This window comes from Phalacrocorax aristotelis, chromosome 7 (assembly GCF_949628215.1).
Source record: "Phalacrocorax aristotelis chromosome 7, bGulAri2.1, whole genome shotgun sequence".
Lineage (NCBI taxonomy): Eukaryota > Metazoa > Chordata > Aves > Suliformes > Phalacrocoracidae > Phalacrocorax > Phalacrocorax aristotelis.
This window is the reverse complement of record NC_134282.1, coordinates 5,623,735-5,642,919: the sequence shown is the minus strand read 5'-3', so window position 1 is coordinate 5,642,919 and position 19,185 is coordinate 5,623,735. Positions and strand designations below refer to the sequence as shown.

At 43.3% G+C, this 19,185-nt stretch overlaps 1 protein-coding gene and 1 long non-coding RNA gene across 3 annotated transcripts in view; one reads left to right on the top strand and one right to left on the bottom strand.

Annotated features, from left to right (window-relative positions):
• Nucleotides 1-8,676, bottom strand: part of GOLIM4 (golgi integral membrane protein 4) — a 34,528-nt gene extending 25,852 nt beyond the window's left edge. For both annotated transcript variants that reach the window (XM_075098543.1, XM_075098544.1), the window contains exon 1: nt 7,808-8,676. In XM_075098543.1, coding sequence (XP_074954644.1) covers nt 7,808-7,994 — 187 coding nt within the window. In that variant the 5' untranslated portion in view covers nt 7,995-8,676. The remainder of the gene's footprint in view (nt 1-7,807) is intronic.
• Nucleotides 8,677-8,709: 33 nt separating this feature from the next.
• On the top strand, nt 8,710-18,093 carry LOC142059652 (uncharacterized). Its single transcript, XR_012661467.1, has 4 exons — nt 8,710-8,859; nt 9,388-9,575; nt 13,524-13,992; nt 14,079-18,093. It is a non-coding gene; the product is annotated as an uncharacterized LOC142059652 (long non-coding RNA).
• The last annotated feature ends 1,092 nt before the right edge of the window (nt 18,094-19,185 follow it).

The following is a 19,185-nucleotide window of genomic DNA, read 5'->3' as shown; positions in this document are numbered from 1 at the left end:
AACAGTTTCCTTCTCACATCATCCCCGAATGTCTGGGTGTGCCCAACTCTCAGCTCCAGGGAACACGGGCCTGTTCTTTCTCTCAAAAATTGTTTTAGACTTTTTTCAATTTCATGCAGAAGTCTAGTGATGCTATCCACATGGTGTTAGGATCTATATAAAAACATGTATCTTCAGAAACTAGCGCAAAATCCACATTGAAGAAAAACAACGTAATCTATACAAACACACACGTCGTTTTAACAGTCTCGCCTAACTAAAACACATATTTGCATTTTTATCATAATGGAATATGGAAAAACTGATGTAACAGCTACGGTTATCAACTTACAAAACTGCTGAACTGCTTCCTTAAATTAGTTCTCGAGAGCTCGAACACAGGGGACTTGCAGTCAGCTCCAGCCGAATGTTTCAAAACCAGATATCAGTAGTTTGAGTTAGTGGTTCATAATTTTTTTTTTTTGTAACGTAAGATCAGTGTCAAACCTCAAAATATGCAGCCAAGTATGACAGATTAACCGAAACACTGAAAATGGCATTGTTCGGTGTGGCGGCCTGGCTAGGAATAGACTGCTTACTACACCCTCCAGGAGCACAAGCAGGCCATACTTCTCTCAACATCTCTGTAATTAAGCCCTGGAAATGACTGCCAAACTCAGGGATCTGAGTCACCTCAGGAAAATAAGATACTAGGATAATTTCAGATACCGGGGGGGGGGGGGGAATGTAAACAAAGAGGTGGAGTAATTGCAGTTTCTTTAATTTCTTAATTAAAGATACATAGTAGAAAATCTTGGGAAGTTGGGTTTATGCTAAATCACCAGAAAGATCAGAATTGCATCCAGCTCAGAAGACAATTCTTCAAGGAAGGAAAAGCATCCAAGCAGGCTGAATTCTTTAAGTGCTTACCTCAGGGTCTAACATGACTAGAAATTCATGCCCCTGAACCCTAAAATTCCCAAGAAAAGAATCACCCAACAAAAGGTTCTGCCTTAATTAGTTGTTCTGTATAGTTCATCTCAGTAATCTGATTTATTTAGCTTTCATTACCATTAAACCTCATTACCATTAAACCTCAAAACAGCACCTGACTTTCAGCAGGACAGATTTAATTACTTTTTGCATGTATGGATCCTATGCCAAAATGAGCGAACTATATTAGCTACAAATCGCTGGCAACATCTTCACCACGATATGAGATGCTCTAATGTGTACTCAAATCTCGCTGTGGGTGAAAACCTTACTGATAAGGTTGTCCCACCCAGATATACAGGCTGACAAGCCTGTGTCCTGCCTGGCAAAAACAACCAGCCCAATGAAACAATGTATTTGGAATATCATGTTTAAGACTTGAGAATTCAATCCGTTTTGCTCATGCAGGAAGCAAGGAAGTAGTTCCACTCTGTTGTTTAGGCTTTGGTTTTAACAGGAAAGCAAGAATCTCAGCTGAACCATTCCAGGAGCACCTAACGCTCAGATATGAGCTTCCAAGTTTTGTCAGTGCAATTGCAGTCTCAACCACCCTAAAACTTTTACCATATTGCGTGCTTAGCACAGCCAGATACTGCTTAAAATTAAATGCTTTGAAACGCTTTTAAACTTAAATTGCTTAAACTTAAACGCTGTTGACTACAGGATTTCTGGCTCAGCTTGCAGCTATGATTGTCAGGTCATGACCGTGGCTGTTTCATCCTCTGCTTCTCTACTGGTCTCCCTCCAGCAAAGCTGATGATGTTTTAGGTGATGCAGAAGCTGCTGTCAAACCTTTGCCTGATAGGAATATGCAACAGAAGATGACTGTCGAAGAAGCCAAAATGCAAACTTGCCAAAGCATCCGCCCAACTTGCATCTCTCCTCTCTCAGCTCTGACGTGTTCATAAAGCCAGACAGATCAATCTGTCTTACAAGCTTTAAAAGGCTTAAATCATCATCAGTAACAAACAGTTTCAGGATATTGGCTCTATCTTGCATCAGTCTGTTAGCTACCAGGTCCAGTATTAAACCCGGAGGCGGGGAGTAACAACAAAACCCAGGGAACAAACCCACCCTATTACCTCATGCTGCCTAGCATTCCTTCAGACTGTGCGCTCTGTGACCTTCAGCCCAGATTCCAGCTTGGGTGCAGATGTAGCATTGCAGCACTGGTATTCCAGGACACCACCATTTCTCCTGGAAGCGTTACACCCACAAGGAAAGTGGCTTAAGGGCACCGGGCACAGATTACAGGAATTAAAAAAAAACAAAACAAAAAACCCAAACCAAATACGGGCATTTGCTCGATTTATCTTTCCAGTCATAGAATTCAGCTGCTGGGACTCTTATTCGCTATGGACCTGGAAGCAACAAACCGGCTCCCTGAGTTAACTGAACTGGACAAAGCTCTAGCACCTTTTCTGTACTCAGATTATGAGGAAATCTTGATAATTCCAGATAACCCGAAATCTTCAGGTTGAGCTGCAAAACAGACATATATCTACCTAAATATACATCTTATTCATATATGTATGTACAAACGCATATATGAATATACACTTACAGCATATAGATAGATCTCCCGTAATGAAATTGTGCACAAAATAATTTCAAATATTTGATGTGGTTTTAAGTATTTAAAACATTACATACCCAGTGAAAAATGTGAATGGAAGTACAAAAGATGGATTCTAAGATGAGGTTACAAACCAAAGCCTACCACTTCAGGGAGCCAGGTAGCAGAATTAGGGATGCCCTATTTGCCATTTTGTGCAGTACTGTACTTGGTGTTGAAGTACACCCACGTGCCAACAGCACACGGAGAACTACCCTCTACTATTACAGTGCTACCACGATCTTTCAGATCTCAGATAGCAACAAAACACATCCAAAATAAGCGCTGTAGTGTTACGTGCCATCTGAAACTAATAGGAATGACAGGAATTCAGGCTGCTGCTGTTATGGAGAACAACCAAACCACACAGGAGCTGCGTAGATGTAGCTCTGCTTGTATGATGTATGAAAAATAAGCCATCAAAAGCACCGTTAGTTCTTCCTAACTCTGCCAACCTAGGGTACAAGTTAAAATAGAGTACTGTAAAATAGGGGTGAGATAGTGAAGTACATCCACATTTCTATGTACTTCACTAAGGACAGCTTTGGCATCTATATAGTTAGCATGCAGACAGACATAATAAATATAACCACTAAAGTTACATGGAACTATGATCTAGTATTGTGACGCACCATGCAAGTGTCTATACATAGAGCCGCTACAGATCTGATCAACTTCTAGCAGGTCACCTCCAAGGAGGGGCCTTGGTTTAGGACAAATTGCACAACACGCACAGAGGAATTCCACATTTGCTCCTCAGCTGGTGCCTTCTAGTGCTTGATCGGACGGCTCTGAGGAAATCCATGCCCTGTCTACATACAGTAGGGCAAACTCTGCACTCTCAAGTTCAGAGCCCCTGCTGGGTTGGCTCCCAAGATTACAGCATGGTCTCAGGCTGCACAGCGATTACCTGAAGCCATCAGATCCGTTAAGTCTAAGAGAAAGAGCAGGAAAATTAAGGTAGTAAAAGGCACTAAATGTAGGCTGTTATTAGGATTAAGGATTAGAACAGATTAAGCAGATTAAAATAGTACACGAGGGGTTACTTAATACCCAGAGGACGAGAAGACAGAAGTAATAAGGACTAAAAAGAAATTTGTAGATATATTCAAATCTTGAAGCAGTCAAAGATACGATCAGGTTCATCTACAGCTGTCAATGTGTTTCTGCTCTAAGAACTGAAGTCTGTTCCTATATGGCCAATAGTTTAAGACTTAGTTTGACACATCTTTGTAGGAGGCAAAAAGTGCCAAATTGTATTTAGTATTTCTTAAAATTATAAAAACCAAGAGATTATCGTCATGTTTCAAACATACAGTACTCAGAATGAGATTTTAAAATAATCAGTTTACTGGGAAGATCAGCTTCTCTATGAAAGACCTTATAGATAACAATTACTTTAGGTATTCTTAGCAGCAGAGAAATTGTGTGTCATCTCTGAATTTGGCCTCCAGTATTCCCGATGTGGGTGACAAAAGCAGCCCTACTTTCTCCACACCTATCGGAACTTTGTCAAAGGCATAAAAACGCCAAAGTTTGACATTCTTTTCTGTGAGAAGTTTAGCTTTCAAATACAAAATCTTCTACAACATGAGCTGTCTAAAGGGGGTGAGCTTAAGATCCCACCCTCTCCAAACCAATTATTCTTATCGCGTTCCCCAAGTCTGCCATCCTTCCCATCGCACCCTGGTCTTATACCAAGAGGCAAAAAGACTTCTCAGCAGCGTACCTGAAGCTGCGAACACCAGAAAAAGCAGAACTCCCTACAACAACAGTTGTATGCAGCCCTCTTCAGATCAGGTGCATGGCTAAATGATTTTGAGACCTCTTCCTGCACCATTTTTCAGTGACCTGCACATTCTGCCTTGGTAGAGGAGAATGCTGTTTTCCCACATGTACTGGTTCATGTGCTGCATTTGAGCAAAACAAGGCAATGAAAAAGATAAAAATCTAAGACAACTGGCTTTCCAAACAAAAGCAGAAAGCGCTGCTCATTCAGGTGTGAAGAACTGGCAAGTATCAAAAAGAAGGTTCTTATTACCTACATAGATGAAAAAGCTAAAAACCTCTGCAGAGACAGAAAACTAGCAGAGGGGATGGTAGGAAGTGAAGGGAGGCTACATTCCGAGCTATATCTAAGGCTCCTTCTTAAGATCTTGGGCAGGCCAAAGGCATTTAGGTCCAAAACTGTGACCTTATACATAAACTTAGGAGTTGTCTATGATCCTTAAGCATTTCACAAACTGATGCAAAGTTTCACCCAAAAGCCCTAACAGTGTTCCTCTGTTAGGAAAGCAAGTGTCTTTACAGGCACCAGTAGTCACAACAAAACCCAACCAAAATTCAGAAAACAGGTGATATTTCACTGTCATCCAAGCATTTCAATCCAGTTGGTCTTCCAGGAGCACAGTCAGCCCAGCACAACAGAGCCTCAGGACCCTCAAGAGTACAACTTTTAAAAGCTGCCTTTTTGTTTTGTTTTGTTTAGAACAATAACAGCCTACTGATGAAATATTTGTTCAGGAAGTAAAAGTCCAAGGTTCAGTTCTCTCCTGCTTGTAATGAGCTTTAAAGTCTTATTTAATCACCCAGAAGAGATATGTAAACACTAAGAAACCAACTCTGTTGATACAGCACCCTCATTTCTTCCTGGCAATGCTGTGTCAGTGCTCTTACCCTTTAACTCGTTCCTGTTTAAAAGACTTCAGAGCGCTCTCATCATAACTTCGGGGCCTGAAGTATCTCTAGACCAGTATCTATAGAGAAACTGATTATGCTGCATGGAAAAGATAAGTTGCACTGCTTTAGTGGTAATACATTTTGTTGTTCTCATAAAAGAACAGACCCAAAGAATTATCTCTCATGTTGTTAAGGACAGCAAAGAGATGTGGCCTAGATATTCTTAGAGTTTTTTTCATTTGGCAACAGTCACATTGTTGATTTGAAATCCAGGCCATTTAAAATCAAAAGTTCAAAGTGCAGATACTGCACCTGCAAACACAGGGTTTTCTGTCAGCACTTTAAGTTGTTTCAAAGTCTCTGTTTAAAGAAAATTCCTTCCTGTTGTCCTATATCAAAGTTAAACAGGAAAGGATCAAAAATGGTTTTGGTGTTGTCTGTCACCAGTTAGCATGGTGCTTGTGTATCTCCGGGTAAGCTGGGCACAGGCACAGGTTCTGAATTCTCTATGTTATCCTCGTTAATAAACTTCTGCTGCAAAAATCCAGGTGATACACAGGGCGGACCATCCCAGAAAGAGTCATGAAATGTACAGGGAAAGATAGGGAAGAAAATTTTATTTCTAGCTCCCTAGGCCCAAGTCCTCAGGCATACAGCTTCCATTTGCCTTAGTGGGAGATCAGGCATTTAATGCTTGCTGCTGCATTTAGTACACCTCTGGGCTCTCAGCCTCATCCTTTTAGGTGTATTAGCTATTGCCACAATACAGGAAAATTTTAAAGACCAATTTTATTGTTACATTATGATTTTCCTTGTATTCTGTGACTTAATTGCTCATAATTTTTTTAAACAAGGTTTACTGCTACCATACTAGGTACAGATAAGATCTCCTGCTTAATAGGCTCGATACATTGCCACAGGTCCCTCAGCCATGTGAATTTATTGCATTGATAATCAAAGGTATTATTGTTTTCAGAGTCTCGTCCATTATTTTACATTTGTCATTGATACACTGAAACAAGCAAGAAAACGCTTCTATAAAATGCAGCATTGTCACTGCATTTATCACCTAACTAGTCGCCTGCTGCTTCCAGGAACTTGCTTGGATGATGGCTACTCAAAATAACGTTTCACCATTGAAAGTTTAAATTAACAGTCCAGACTCAATATATCGGATCAAAAGAATCTCTCCTCTGTGTTAGGATAAAGTTTGTTGCATGCTTCTCTTTGGTATAGCCAGAGCAACAGAAAAAGCTAACTTGTTGAATTTTAGCTTGAGAACAAGATGTTCCTGTGTCCTCTTCAAATACTGTTGGCAAATATACAGACTAGCAAAAGTAGCCCTTTAGCCATCTGCCACATACCCATCTCCCAGCCAAACACTTGCAAACATTTCTTGACTAAAATAAAGGTTTCTGTCAATTTTTTCCACGGCATTACCTGAAAATGGCCTGAAATTTAAATACTAAGTAACGATGGCCTCAGATTGTAGCCAAACCTGTTCAAGTAACAAATCACTATAAGAATCTAACAGCATAAGCCCAATTCTGCGCTCTCTGCATAAAAGCCATATGCTTCCAGGCGTGCGTTTATGTATGCTTCCACCGTAAAAAGTATGGTTGAAGATCACCCTGAAGTTAAATACTGTTACAGCTGCTAAAGCAGACCACTCTTATTCCTGTTTTACACAGTTTTGAGAAATAAAACCCTGAGGAGTTCTGAAAGTTGGCTCTGACTTTGCTTATGCCAACCCAATCTTGCACTTCACAATTGGAGAGGTGCTGAGGTCTTGCACTTCCTAGAGCACTGATGCTTCACCTATCTATCTGCTGTTTTGCATCTAATTTCTGGACAAGCAGATGTCAGACATCAGCATCTTTTCATCTTCAAGTACAGGACGCCCACATTTGGTGCATCCTTAAACGAAGATACACAAGGATTTGTATTTATGCAGCAGCTTTGAGCCAAGAAATTCAAAGTTATTCCAGAAGTAACAGAATAGCTTTATCCAAATAACTCGGCTGAATTTTACTTTCAAATTACTCTTTTTAAAAAATGCTCTATTAGAATACTCCTCTCCCTCCTGGAGCTATTTAAGCTTTATGCTGCCCAGGAACTGCAGCCTTGCATTTTTGCAGCTGAATGTCCTCTCAACAGCATAAAATTAATATTGCTAAGACAACACAGTGGCACGCAAAAGTTCCAGAACAGTATGCCTGCCTTTTCCGTTTATACCAGGAACTGCAAAGTGATGTGCAGTCCTTTGGGAATAAGAGTAACACTATAAAATGTGTGGGAGCGAGGGGGAATTAGAGCTCTCTTGGAGTCCGTGACTAAAACTCGGGCAGACCTCAGCAGGGCTAGGATCCTACCCACGGTTAGACAGCAAAACCCCACGGGCTGGAGGGAGAGAAGGGGAAGCAGCACATAAGGAGCAAAACTTTGTGAGAGGTTGGGCAGCTGGAGCCCAGGCTTCCCCAGAGGAGGAGGAGGAGGAGGGTGTTCTGCAAGCCTTAGGAAGGGGTGGCAGGAGGTAAGTACCTTGTAACTGAGCTGAGAGAGACTCTTGGTGCTGCTGGTACTTGAGCGCCGTGGCCTCAGCCTTCCTCAGCTGGCCCTGCAGCTCGTAGTAGAGCATCGCCCCGTAGAGGAAGCCGAACACCACAGTCAGGAGCAGGAGGGTTTGGAAAATCCGCTTCTGTTTTCGGGAGCACATCCCGTTGCCCATGTCCCCGGCGGGGTCCCGAGGGCCCCCCGCCCCTCACGGCTTAGCGGCGGGCGGCTGGAGGCGGCGGACGACGAGGCGGCGACATCGGAGGCCCCGGGCCCGCGCCGGGAGGAGGAGAAGGAGGAGGAGGAGGAGGAGGGAGGGACGGAGGGAGAGGGAGGGAGGGACGGAGGGGCCGGCCGAGCGCCTCAGCCCCTGGGCACCGCCGCCACGGTCCGGGCGGCTTCTCCCAGCGAGCGGGCCCTGCGGCTCGGAGCGGAGCCGGCGGGACTCTGCGCGGCGCCGGGCGGGCGCCCCGGCCGCATGCTGCGGGCCGGGGGGAGGCTGCCCGCCGCTGCCCGGCCCTCGGCGGCGGGAGGAGGCTGCCCGCCGCTGCCCGACCCTCGGCGGCGGGAGGCCCCCGGCTGACGGCCCCGGCCCCCTGGGGTCCCCGCGGCAGGGGCGAGCAGCGGCGTGCGGCCTGCGGGAGAGGGGCTGCGGGCAGCGGGGGCGGCTCCCTGCTCGCCTTCAGCCCGGCCCCGCCGCGGGGACCCGCCCGGCCGGTGGCTCCGCCGCCGCTGCCACCTGAGAGGGACAAAGGCAAACTTCCCCCGGCCACCGCACTTACGTGTCAGCCCCGCTCCGCCGCCGCTCCCCGCCGCGGGATCCCCGAAGGAAGTCCCGCTCCGGGCGCGGCCTCATTGGGCCCAACCGCGGCGCCTCTCCCCTCCCTTCGGGGCGGCAGCGCCTGAGCGCATTGGGTGCCCGCCGCGTCCGTCCGGCCCGCCGGGGGCTCCGCTTCCCGCCGCCCGCCCCTCTCCTCACGCCCGGCCCGGGGCGGCGGGAGCCTCCTGCCTGAGGGGGCAGCGGGGCGGTGTGGCACCGGGTGGGACGAGGCGTGTGGCAGCCGCCTGGCACAGCCGCGATGGCGGGGGGGGCAGGGGACAGGGTCGGGGGGGACAGGGGACAAGGCCAAGGGGTGACAGGACAGGGTCAGGGAGTGACAGGGGACGGGGGGACAGGGGACAGGGAAGGGGGACAGGGGACAAGGCCAAGGAGTGACAGGGGACAGGGACGGGGGACAGGGGACAGGGTCAGGGGATGACAGGTGACAAGGCCACGGGGTGACAAGGGACAGGGCCAAGGGGTGACGGGACAGGCACAGGGGACAAGGCCCGGGGGTGATGGCACAGTGACAGGGGGTGACAAGGGACAGGGATGGGGGTGACAAGGGACAAGGCCCGGTTGGTAGGCAGCTGCAGCCAGACCAGGCCTGAGGGGGGCCAGCAGGACGCCCAGCTCCTGAGGGCTGAGGTGTGTCCTACCAATACAGCAAAGCCCCAAAGATCCTGCTTTTATAACCAAGCACCTGATCAACCTACACTCTTCACCAGGTTAATTTATTTTTTCACAGGTCAGTGACCGTGCTCTGTTTCGGGGTGGCAGCCGCACCCGAGCAGTGCTGTCCATCATGGCCTCGCCTGCCCTTTGCCCTTTCCTGCTCCAAGAGCCACGCGCAGGGCGCTGGTGAATCCTAGTTCAAGCACAGAGTATGCCTGTGCTAACGCTGTGCTCCCAAACGCCACCATCGTGCATAAAAAGGTGAGACAGGTCTTACGGCGTTTATCCTTAATCAGTGTAATTTCAGAATTAGTATAACTAGAGTTCTCTTTACTAGGGTAAATTATTACAGGAAAAAAAAAACCCAACCAACAGCCAAGACTCAGGCTAAACTAGAAGTCATAATAAGCAAAAAAATCAAAGACATACTCCAAAGTTATTTTTCCTAAATACGTCCAACTTGTTCATCTGTGTTTTCACAGGCATTATTCTGGCCTTAAAAGAAAAACTACATCAAAGAGGCTTAAAATTTTGTTATTCAAATAGTCTACATATACAAGCAATTAATAGCAGTCAGTACCACAAGCTGGTATGACTGCTAACAAAATGTATTTCCAATTTGTATTTGTTGTCTTTTAAGTTAACGGAATGCCTTGCTTTCTGTTTGAGGACCAGAGTGTTCAAAATTATGAGTTAGACACCCAGGAAGAAATTGTAATTACTCTGAAATAGTGATACTTTAATTAAAAAAAAATCATATTCTTTTCCCTTGCCTTTAAGAAGTTCATGAAGTTCTTGAAGTTACATAGAAAAGCTTTTGTTCAACACCATGAGGGTCTCAAATTGACTTATCTTCATGCAGGTTTACAGTAGCCATGTCTTTCCTAGAGCAGTCCCAGTACGTTTCTTAGTATCGCCCAAACTCCCGCTCCCCTTCCTCTCCCAGACTCCTTCAGAGATGTCCTGTGCATTTTGCACTACCAGGCTCCTCGGGCCGAGCTCAGTTAAGTAGAATGAGACTTTGAAGTCACTGAAGGTGATTTATCCTTCAGTATTGCAGCTATTCAGATTATTTAACTTCTGTTTCCGCTTGTTGCTTACGTAACTTTCATGAACCAGTCTACGCCTTTAGTTTTGATCACTTTGCACTGGCGAGCAATTGGCTAACTGGCAACTTCATCTGAATATGGTAGTTGCTTCGGGTTATCATTATGATGAATAGACATCATAAATTTAAGAGGGCACAGAACTGACATCATCATTGAATACCTATTCCAAATACATTTAATTGATTATGTTGTAAGTGTACTTTATCTGCTTGTAAAAATTGGCAATATCATTAACAAATGCTGAGAAAAAAGCAAATTAGTATCTCCTTTTGCTTAATCAAATATTACTTATATTCAATAATAGCTAGTGATATATCTCCTTCAGCTCATGTAAATCGTGATTCTTCATGAGCAAACCAATTAGAGTTAAAATTAGGAATTTATTGGGAGCAAGGGATTATTATGTGAAGCTATTAGGCAAATTTGAATTGGAAATCCTAAAACAGAAAGGTTTGGACCCAAAACAGACTGTAATATATTAAAAAGCATTAAATTAGTTGCTAGGAGAGTGATGTTACTTTGACTAATCACTGAATAAGTTACTGATATAATCAGAAAAGATGGGCCATAAGTGCTTTCTGAGCCATGTCATACCATGGGAAGCATGCTCGGAGCCTGCGGCAGGGAATTCATGGGCTGGCATTTATACACACCTATTTATCATCTTTAGCTTAATTTCCTAAGCAAATGAGGCTTGTGCAATCAAACCGTCTGTCAGTTTGTGCCTTGTAAGTACAAGCAGTTGGCCAACGCATTGACCAATTTCAAACAAATTTAATCGGGTTGTAGAAATGTTGAGCAAAATGGAGTTCCTGTAAGTTTGGAGAAATTAAAGGAGAGATATATAAGGTATAACCTCATAAGCTCCCTAAGAGAAGGAAGGGCTACACGTTCTCAGACTCAGTTGGATAACAGAGAACCTGTTCAGGGGAGGGATGTTAGAAATACCCCATTTCTTTGGGACACGGGTTCTCACCATCCACCACAATATGTGGGAAGCCAGTCCTCATTAAGTCTGGACATGACAGAACTACATAGCTTTTTGTTTCCTTTGTTTTCCTCCTCTTAATGTAATTCTCTTGTATTTTCTTTCATTTTTTTTCACTGTCAGTTTTACTAAGCCTGATTCCCTGATTGTTTTGTAGCTAGGGATACCAGTTTTTAATAAAATTTATCACTGAACAGCTTCTGAGTTTTTCCAGAATGATCCAGTAAACAGAGCAGTTAAATAGATCAGGCAACAGGTCTTTTATTTTTTTTTTTAATCCTACCAATCAATGGATCAGGGATCCAAAGTGATGGAAATGTACAGTGAAGGTTGTCCCATACAAGTCACAGCCCATTCATTTGGTTGCCAGAAGCTAAGGAATGTACTGGCAAGGCATATGTTATTACCTCTCCAGCTACAAAGTACATTCCAACTGCAGATGTTTAGGCAAGAATGACCTTTCTGTCCAGCGACTGAAGCTTACTAATGCGTACAAAGATTGTTTTAACACTCGGTGTCATTTATTAGTGGTCAGGAACTGAAGGAATAGAAAAGTTGGGCTTGAAGAGGTGAATGCTCCCTGGGAAAACTGAATTTATCCTTGCCTGAGGTCATGGTTTGTGACATTAGGGGAAGTCAGGCTTTTTATAGCTGACCTATCAGTTGCGTCTCCCTGAGTGTCCAGCTGAAGTAATCAGTTGAACTCTGTTTGCTGGTGTCCTAATTTGAGGTGAGGACAAGGAGGGCTGTGTTTTAACATAGAAAGTTCTACGCTACTTAATATTCTGAAAAATAAAAAACAGGCATAAGGTGTCCCAAGCTGGACACTCAAAGTTAACGCAGCTTGGATATTTGTTTTCTGGTGCCCCGGTTCTGGCTGTAGAACAGTAGATGATGGCTGCCTTCCACCTCATGGATGCATATAAAGATACACTTTTCTGAATGACTCAGCATTCATGGTAGGACTGGTAAGAAAATTCTGCGTAGGTAAAGAGAATACTTTAAACATCATTCCATACTGAGATGCGAAAATGTGGTTACTAGTGGAGATGAGCAAGGAGGCTACGGTCTGACTTTGAATATCTCTGTTAGGATGAGAGGAAATGGCCTCAATTTGCTTCAGGGGAGGTTTAGGTTGGATATTATGAAAAATGTCTTCAATGATAGAGTGGTCAGGCACTGGCACAGGCTGCTCAGAGAGGTGGGGGAGTCACCATCCCTGGAGGGGTTCAAAAAACGTGTAGACGTGGCACTTGGGGACGTGGTTTAGGAGGCCTGGGGGTGTTGGGTTGATGGTTGGACTTGATGATCCTAGAGGTCTTTTCCAACCTTAATTATTCTGTGATTCTATGACTTTGTTTCTGGTGCTTCCTGGCTTAAACAGTCGTGTCATTTTACTGACTCCAAAACATTATCCTTTGTAAATCATTAATGCAGGCAAGCAGATGCATTAAAAAGTACAGTTCTTTTAATAGTATGAGGAAGTAATGGAACTATGTATGCCCGGAACTACAAATTCACTCTACGTGTGACACAGATGGGGTGCACTTGGAATTGCCATATATGACTTTACATCATTGCCATACAGTCACCACAGATGAACTTCAAGGGCCAGTACTCCAGTGTATCCTGTGTCGGAGCTATTAGTTGCCTCTCAAGGCAGAACAGCTCCTAAGAAACACTGGAATTTGACTGCAGCCTTTGCTGCAATCCCCAGAAAAAAAGTCCTCATAGCGTTACATGCTCCATAGTTCTTAACGTGACAGCTACCATACAAACAGGTAGTAAACATTTAAAACCAGTACTAGGATCCCAAATCATTTAAATACCGTGTTAAAAAATGAATTAACTTTAAACAATGGTCAGATGATCCACCTTATAAGAAACTTTCATTTGGAAGCCTCTGTGTTCCTCAGGGCTCATGTTTTACAAAAACCAGAAGAATAAAAATGTTTGAGTGCTAGTGATAATATGAATACTCGTACAATTAAGGGGCTGGCTCTTAGAGCCCTTAGGCACTCACCTAACAGCATGTTATTTGCGTAGAACAGAAGTGCTCGAAGACAGGGATCTGTGTGTGTTTTGTTTCTGTGTGTTTTGTTTATACTACAGATCAATCTGAACCACTAAGTGAAATGCAAACGACAGTAATGCTCAGCCTGCCCCGTGCAGGTGGATGTGTTTTGTAGTATGAGCAACTACATGTAAAAGACATGGGGCTGTGCCCCCAGTGAGGTGGGAAAAGGGAAAAAATCCAACTCCTGGAGGAGCACCGTGCAAATACAAAGAGACCACTTCAGGCACAGGAGCCTGGTGTTTTTTCTGCGCAGCAGAGTGTTGGGGAATCCTGTGTCCTAGCTGAAATATTCTCAGAGGGAAGTGGGTTTCCTCATTTTGCCATTTCAAAAGATAGCAGTTGCATTCCATATTTTATGAGTTAGAGGAAAATGTTGAACTTGGGAGCGCTGACTGCAGACGTTTTTACGGATACATAGAATAATCCCCAGTGATTACATTTTCCTGGTGCATTTCCCATTGGGCTGTCCAGACTGGAGGCCATGGCAGATGGAGAAGTAAATAGGTCAGTGAATTTTGAATTGTTCCATCCCCAGCTTTTTCCAGTCTTGTCGGACTTGTCTATTTTTTCACAGTCTTTTTGTTTTCCAGCACCTGAATAAAAGCCAGGGTCTGATATCCTACAGCTGTAAAACTGTCTGGCCCTCCAGGAAAGAGAAATTTCATCTCCACGATTGTTTCCATTATCATTGCACCGTAAGATAAGGCAGTGACTGATGAGCTAGTGTACATTTCATTGATACTTACATCTGTGATATCTCTGTGATTTTTAGGGATCTGAAGTAGAGACTTTTAAGCAGAATCTGGAAAGAACCATTTACTTTGTAAAGTTAATTTGAGGAGAGAAAACAAGCACTCAGGAATTTATGTATAAAATCTGAAGAAATGTAGATAAAGAACTTTAAACGAGATTCAAATGAACTCAGGAATTTAACAGCCATACTGACAATCATTTTTGTCTTCGTGGGGCTGCCATCTCCATTAGTGATATTATCATGGCTTGCCAGACTCAAACAGAAACTGTTTTTCCAGTTACAGGGTTATCCCTGGATTGTAATTTTATTTTAATTTTAGTTATTTACTTCTAGCTTTTATGCTGCTCTTATACACCAGGAAAATGTGTGCAACCTTCTCTCACAAAGCATGACTATCTGTCCTCATTGTTAGTCTTGGAAGTGCTTTACTGTTACATTACAAAATAAAATTAGTTCCAGTCCAAGGAATTTTACAGGTTTATTTGGGAACATAGAAGAGTAGAGAGGAGTGGAGAAAACAGCTGAATTGGAGAAAGACCTGTCAGAAAAATCGTAAGGTCTTCTCCTGAAAGATTTGCAACATCTTGTGTTTCAGGTGTCACTGTTGAACTTGGTAGGAGTGGTTGCATTTAAACACATACGTACTTGTTTGCAGTGCCTAGGCCTCAATTTGTAAAAGGCTATCTGGGAAGTCACGGAGCTCTTGCTAAAGAAAAGCAGTCCTTAATTTAAGTGAAAACCCTATCATTCGTTGTGTTTCAGAAAATCCTGCGATTTCCCCAATTTTTTTCCCTAGTCTTTAGGACTTCATTTTGGGGGTGTGGGGTGTGGTTTGGTTGTTTTTTTGGTTAGTGTTTACTTTTTGTGCAAGTATTTGTCTTACCGGTAGCTCAAATACCTTGACAAATTTGAGTGGAATTCTTCTTTACCATGTGAGCTGCTGTAGGATTAACGTGGTCCTGGTGTTCCCATGGCTCAATGCACATGACTGGACACCTTAACAGATGTAATGATCCCTGTCCCCAGGTCTGCAAAGCTTTTCTCCATTTCACTGACACAAGTACAGCTCTTACGCTGTTTTAAATCTTTCTTCTTTGTGCACTGTGATTATTTTATGACTGAGATACCCAAAATTGCTTCAGTCCTATGGGTGAGGAATTACTCCTGACTACTTCCTGTTGAGAGAATTACTATTTTTTGTTTGCTACCAAAACCTCATTGAGCCACGTTTTGCCTGATTCAGTTTCAGTTTGAGTTCCCCCAAAAGGTTTTGTGTAGGACTCTCTCCCCCTCCTCCCATTTACTAGGAGATAAATGACTGCTTGCAGCTCTCAGTCACTGCCACATCAGTTTTCTTCACAGCTTTCCCTGTTTGTCCAGCTCGTCAGTCTGTCTGGGATAACGGGTGTTCTTGCAGAGATTAGGTTTATTATGCATGCACGTGTAAGCAAATAAAGAACCACTACGGACTTGTTGTAAGAAGACGGTCCTGAAAGAAGTAATTAATGGCTATACCAGTAAGGTTCTTGAACTAGCTGTAGAAATGACATTGGAAATCCGTCTTTTTGTCTGTGAAAAAGCATAGCTTGTCTTTTGGCTTGGATCTGTGCAGCACTGTAAGGACAGGAAAAAAGATCCCAGGAGCTGTTTGTTTTTTGCTGTTATTAAAACCGATGAGCTCAGTGTTTGGAAATGCTGCAGAGAGAGAGAGAAGACCTGGAGCAATGCAAAGGAAATTCATATGCGGGGTGGGGAGGAGAATGTCAGATAGTCGGTGCCATCTAGTGGGAGTTCTCCAGAAGATTGAGTAGAACCAGGCTGCTGCTTTACACCCTCAAGAAGTCTCACAGAGGTCAGGCCATGAAATAAAGCAATCATTGATGAGGGTATGGGTGCTCAGCAGCATCAATAAGCGAGGCAGGGAGTGTGTGAGATGAAGGAAACAGCTGGTGGACCATGTGTGGGTGAAAAAGTAAAGTTAATTAAATTGCTGATACAGCTCTGTTACAAGGGGACTCATGTCTTTTAGAGTTAGCTAACAAATAAACCCCTAACACCACTGCTCAGTTAGTGCAGAAGAGCTCTTTGCCAGTGATACCACACAAACTAACTGGAGGATTGCTCTGAAAGGTTTGGGAGAGACATGAAACAGTGTGCACATGCGTGATTTATTAATCATACCTGAACTGTAAGTGCTGTGAGGCAGTGGAGCTCATAAAGTTTTACGGGCATTTACACAGCACATTTACACTGTGAATAAAGAAGTGCTATGGCTGCTATTAAGAAACTTGATATGGAATACTGCATAATAAATAATGAGCCTTGAGAGTAAAACCTACTCGTCTATGTTATCAGACATTCTTGTGTTCTGGCCATGACGATGAATAGCCTCTAAGAGGCATGACGTCCAGCTCAGCGCAAGACTTTTTTGTTTGATTTTTTAAAAAAATGTATTTGGTTTGCTTAGGAAATGATGCTGTAGTCAGCCAAGGGTGTCGTGTTTGTGTGTTGTTCGATTTAAAGCCTTACAATTCATTTGCTGATTCAAGCAGACTTATCAGAAGGCAGCAATCTCAGATATTGCACTCCTGAAAGTTTCATGCGAATTGGTGGCTGGAGAGAGGAGAGCGAGCCATAAGGGAAAGGCTGAAATGTGGCATCAGCTAGCGTCTAGTAACATAGCAAAATACTTTATAAATATTGGAAGCACAGGAAAAGCTACCATGACTTTTCATAGTAAACTACAAAACACAAGATTTTCAAAGATCATCTTCTGTTGGAACTATTTGTTTATGCAAAAATAACAAAACTGGTAGTAAACCAGGACTGTGAACAGGATTAAGGTATTAAGCAGCATTGGTGGTTTTACTCCTGATCACACTCCCTGAAGTGGAATGACGTTGCTAGAGCAGTCATTGCCACACCCCACCACGCTGCCTGGTACTACGGCACTGTTTAATGCTACAAAACTTCTTAGCTGTAATATATTTGTACCCTGGCAGAAACCCCAAAATAGTGTTTTTCTTACCTGGATTTCTCTTGCCATTTCATAGTAGAATATCCTAATATCCTGTGAGCATATTCTTGCTATTTTCCACTCATTCTACTGTAAATGTAAGATAACCTTGTCCCCAGGTGGGGGTTCAGAACTACAGTATGTGACTGCCAGCAGACTGAGGAACTGATGGTCCCTCAGGAAGGTGCCCTGTGATTTAAAAGTGGGTAACAATTCACATAGTGCTTAGGAAGAACATGTAGGAATGGGCCAAGCTCCCTGTCTCTATGCCGCCCCTGGGACTCCTTTGCCTCTCTCATCTCCAGGCTCGAAGGGGCTCCCGCTTCCTCCCCACGTATTCAGCCCTTGATGTGAAAAGAGGAGGGTTTGATTCATGGGGCAGTTCGCCTTGCGTCTGTTGGAATCAAAGTTGTATTTACCACAAGTCAGGCCAATTCTTGAGGAGTAGATGGGGAGGGAGAAGAGATACCAGCAACCCAGTGACCCCGATCACTGGTGACAGTCCACGTGTTTCAGCAAATATCCCAAATCCCCACAGCATCAGGTATGCTTGGGAACCTGATTCTCTGTTGTTTCTCTTTGGATATTTTGTGCTTTTTGGAGTCTTACTTATGCTGACCTGCAAGAGGGCTGGGACATGAGATTTTGTAAGACTAGTTGTACAAGCATGCTAATTCTATCATGTTGTTTATTATCTACTCTTCAAAAGGAATCTCCTGTTCAAACAGCCCCGCAGAAGTTCCTGTATTTAAAAATAACATCCGTAAAGAGCTTGCGTTCTTCTTTTGGCTTTTCTTCTTACATTACATGATTCAAGAAAAATCCTGAACATAGAGGGGGGGAAGTGACACAGACATTTTGCTCATGATGAGAGCACTAAGCAAATGGAAAACAGAAAACAGAAATTTGGCAGAGGCAGTAAGGAAGACTAAAGTACCTCTGGAGTAGAGCTGTGTTATTCCAAGGGCTAAAATAACTAAAACAATTTGAAATCAAAACACATTGTTGGATATTTTAGCATTCAAATACCAGATTGAGGAGAATGAATTTGCCAAATTTTGGTAAAATAATATTTTATTATGGTGAGCTGTCTACAGTGACTCAGGTAAACTTCCTGGTTGCTTAAAATTAACTTGTTTTATCTATAAAGTGCCTCAAAGAATGGAGACAGCTGCTGCCACAAAGCAACGTGGCATTTGAGTTCTTATAGTACCTGTAGAACAAACCTGCTGCTGGGAAGCTGAGTTTTTTCTCCCGTTTCAGATAGCAGAAATGTCCAAATCCAAAGATTACAGTTAGGTAAAAGAAGACCTGACCTCCTACCCTTAAAAAAAGTGATTAAAAGTGCAATTCCTAATCAAATCAAGCATGCATATGTATTTACTTCAGGTCCTCGCTTCTCAGAAGAGGAGCATACAATGTAATGCCTATTATGTCTATGAAACAAAGACTTGAAATCCTGCAGACAGTTTTCTGGGCGACATACTGGTTCTATTAAAGTCAACACCTGATTATTGAATATAGTATACTCAAGATTTAACTTTTACTTTCATTTGTCTTCACAATTCAATATGCGATTACTTTGTTTTGACTTGACTTATAACCTAATGCATGACTAATGCTGATATGCAGGATAAAACTTCCTGTTAGAGTAAATCCCAAGGCACTCTAGTGATTTTATTGTCAATTTGGATTCACACCAATGTTACAGTGGAGAATTTTTTCATCTTTATTTCCACAGTGAAAGTAAGAGGCCCCAGCTGAAATATCTCAGCCAGGCTGCATTTTGGAGCAGTTTAGGTCCAGAGCCAGACCTGTATTCTGCAGTCTGAATCTTTTTCTAATTAAAATACACTTGATCTGCTGTTACAGGGTCAAAGAGCTTTTGAGGTCAGACTCTCACTTTTTCACTTTCGCAAGGTATCTT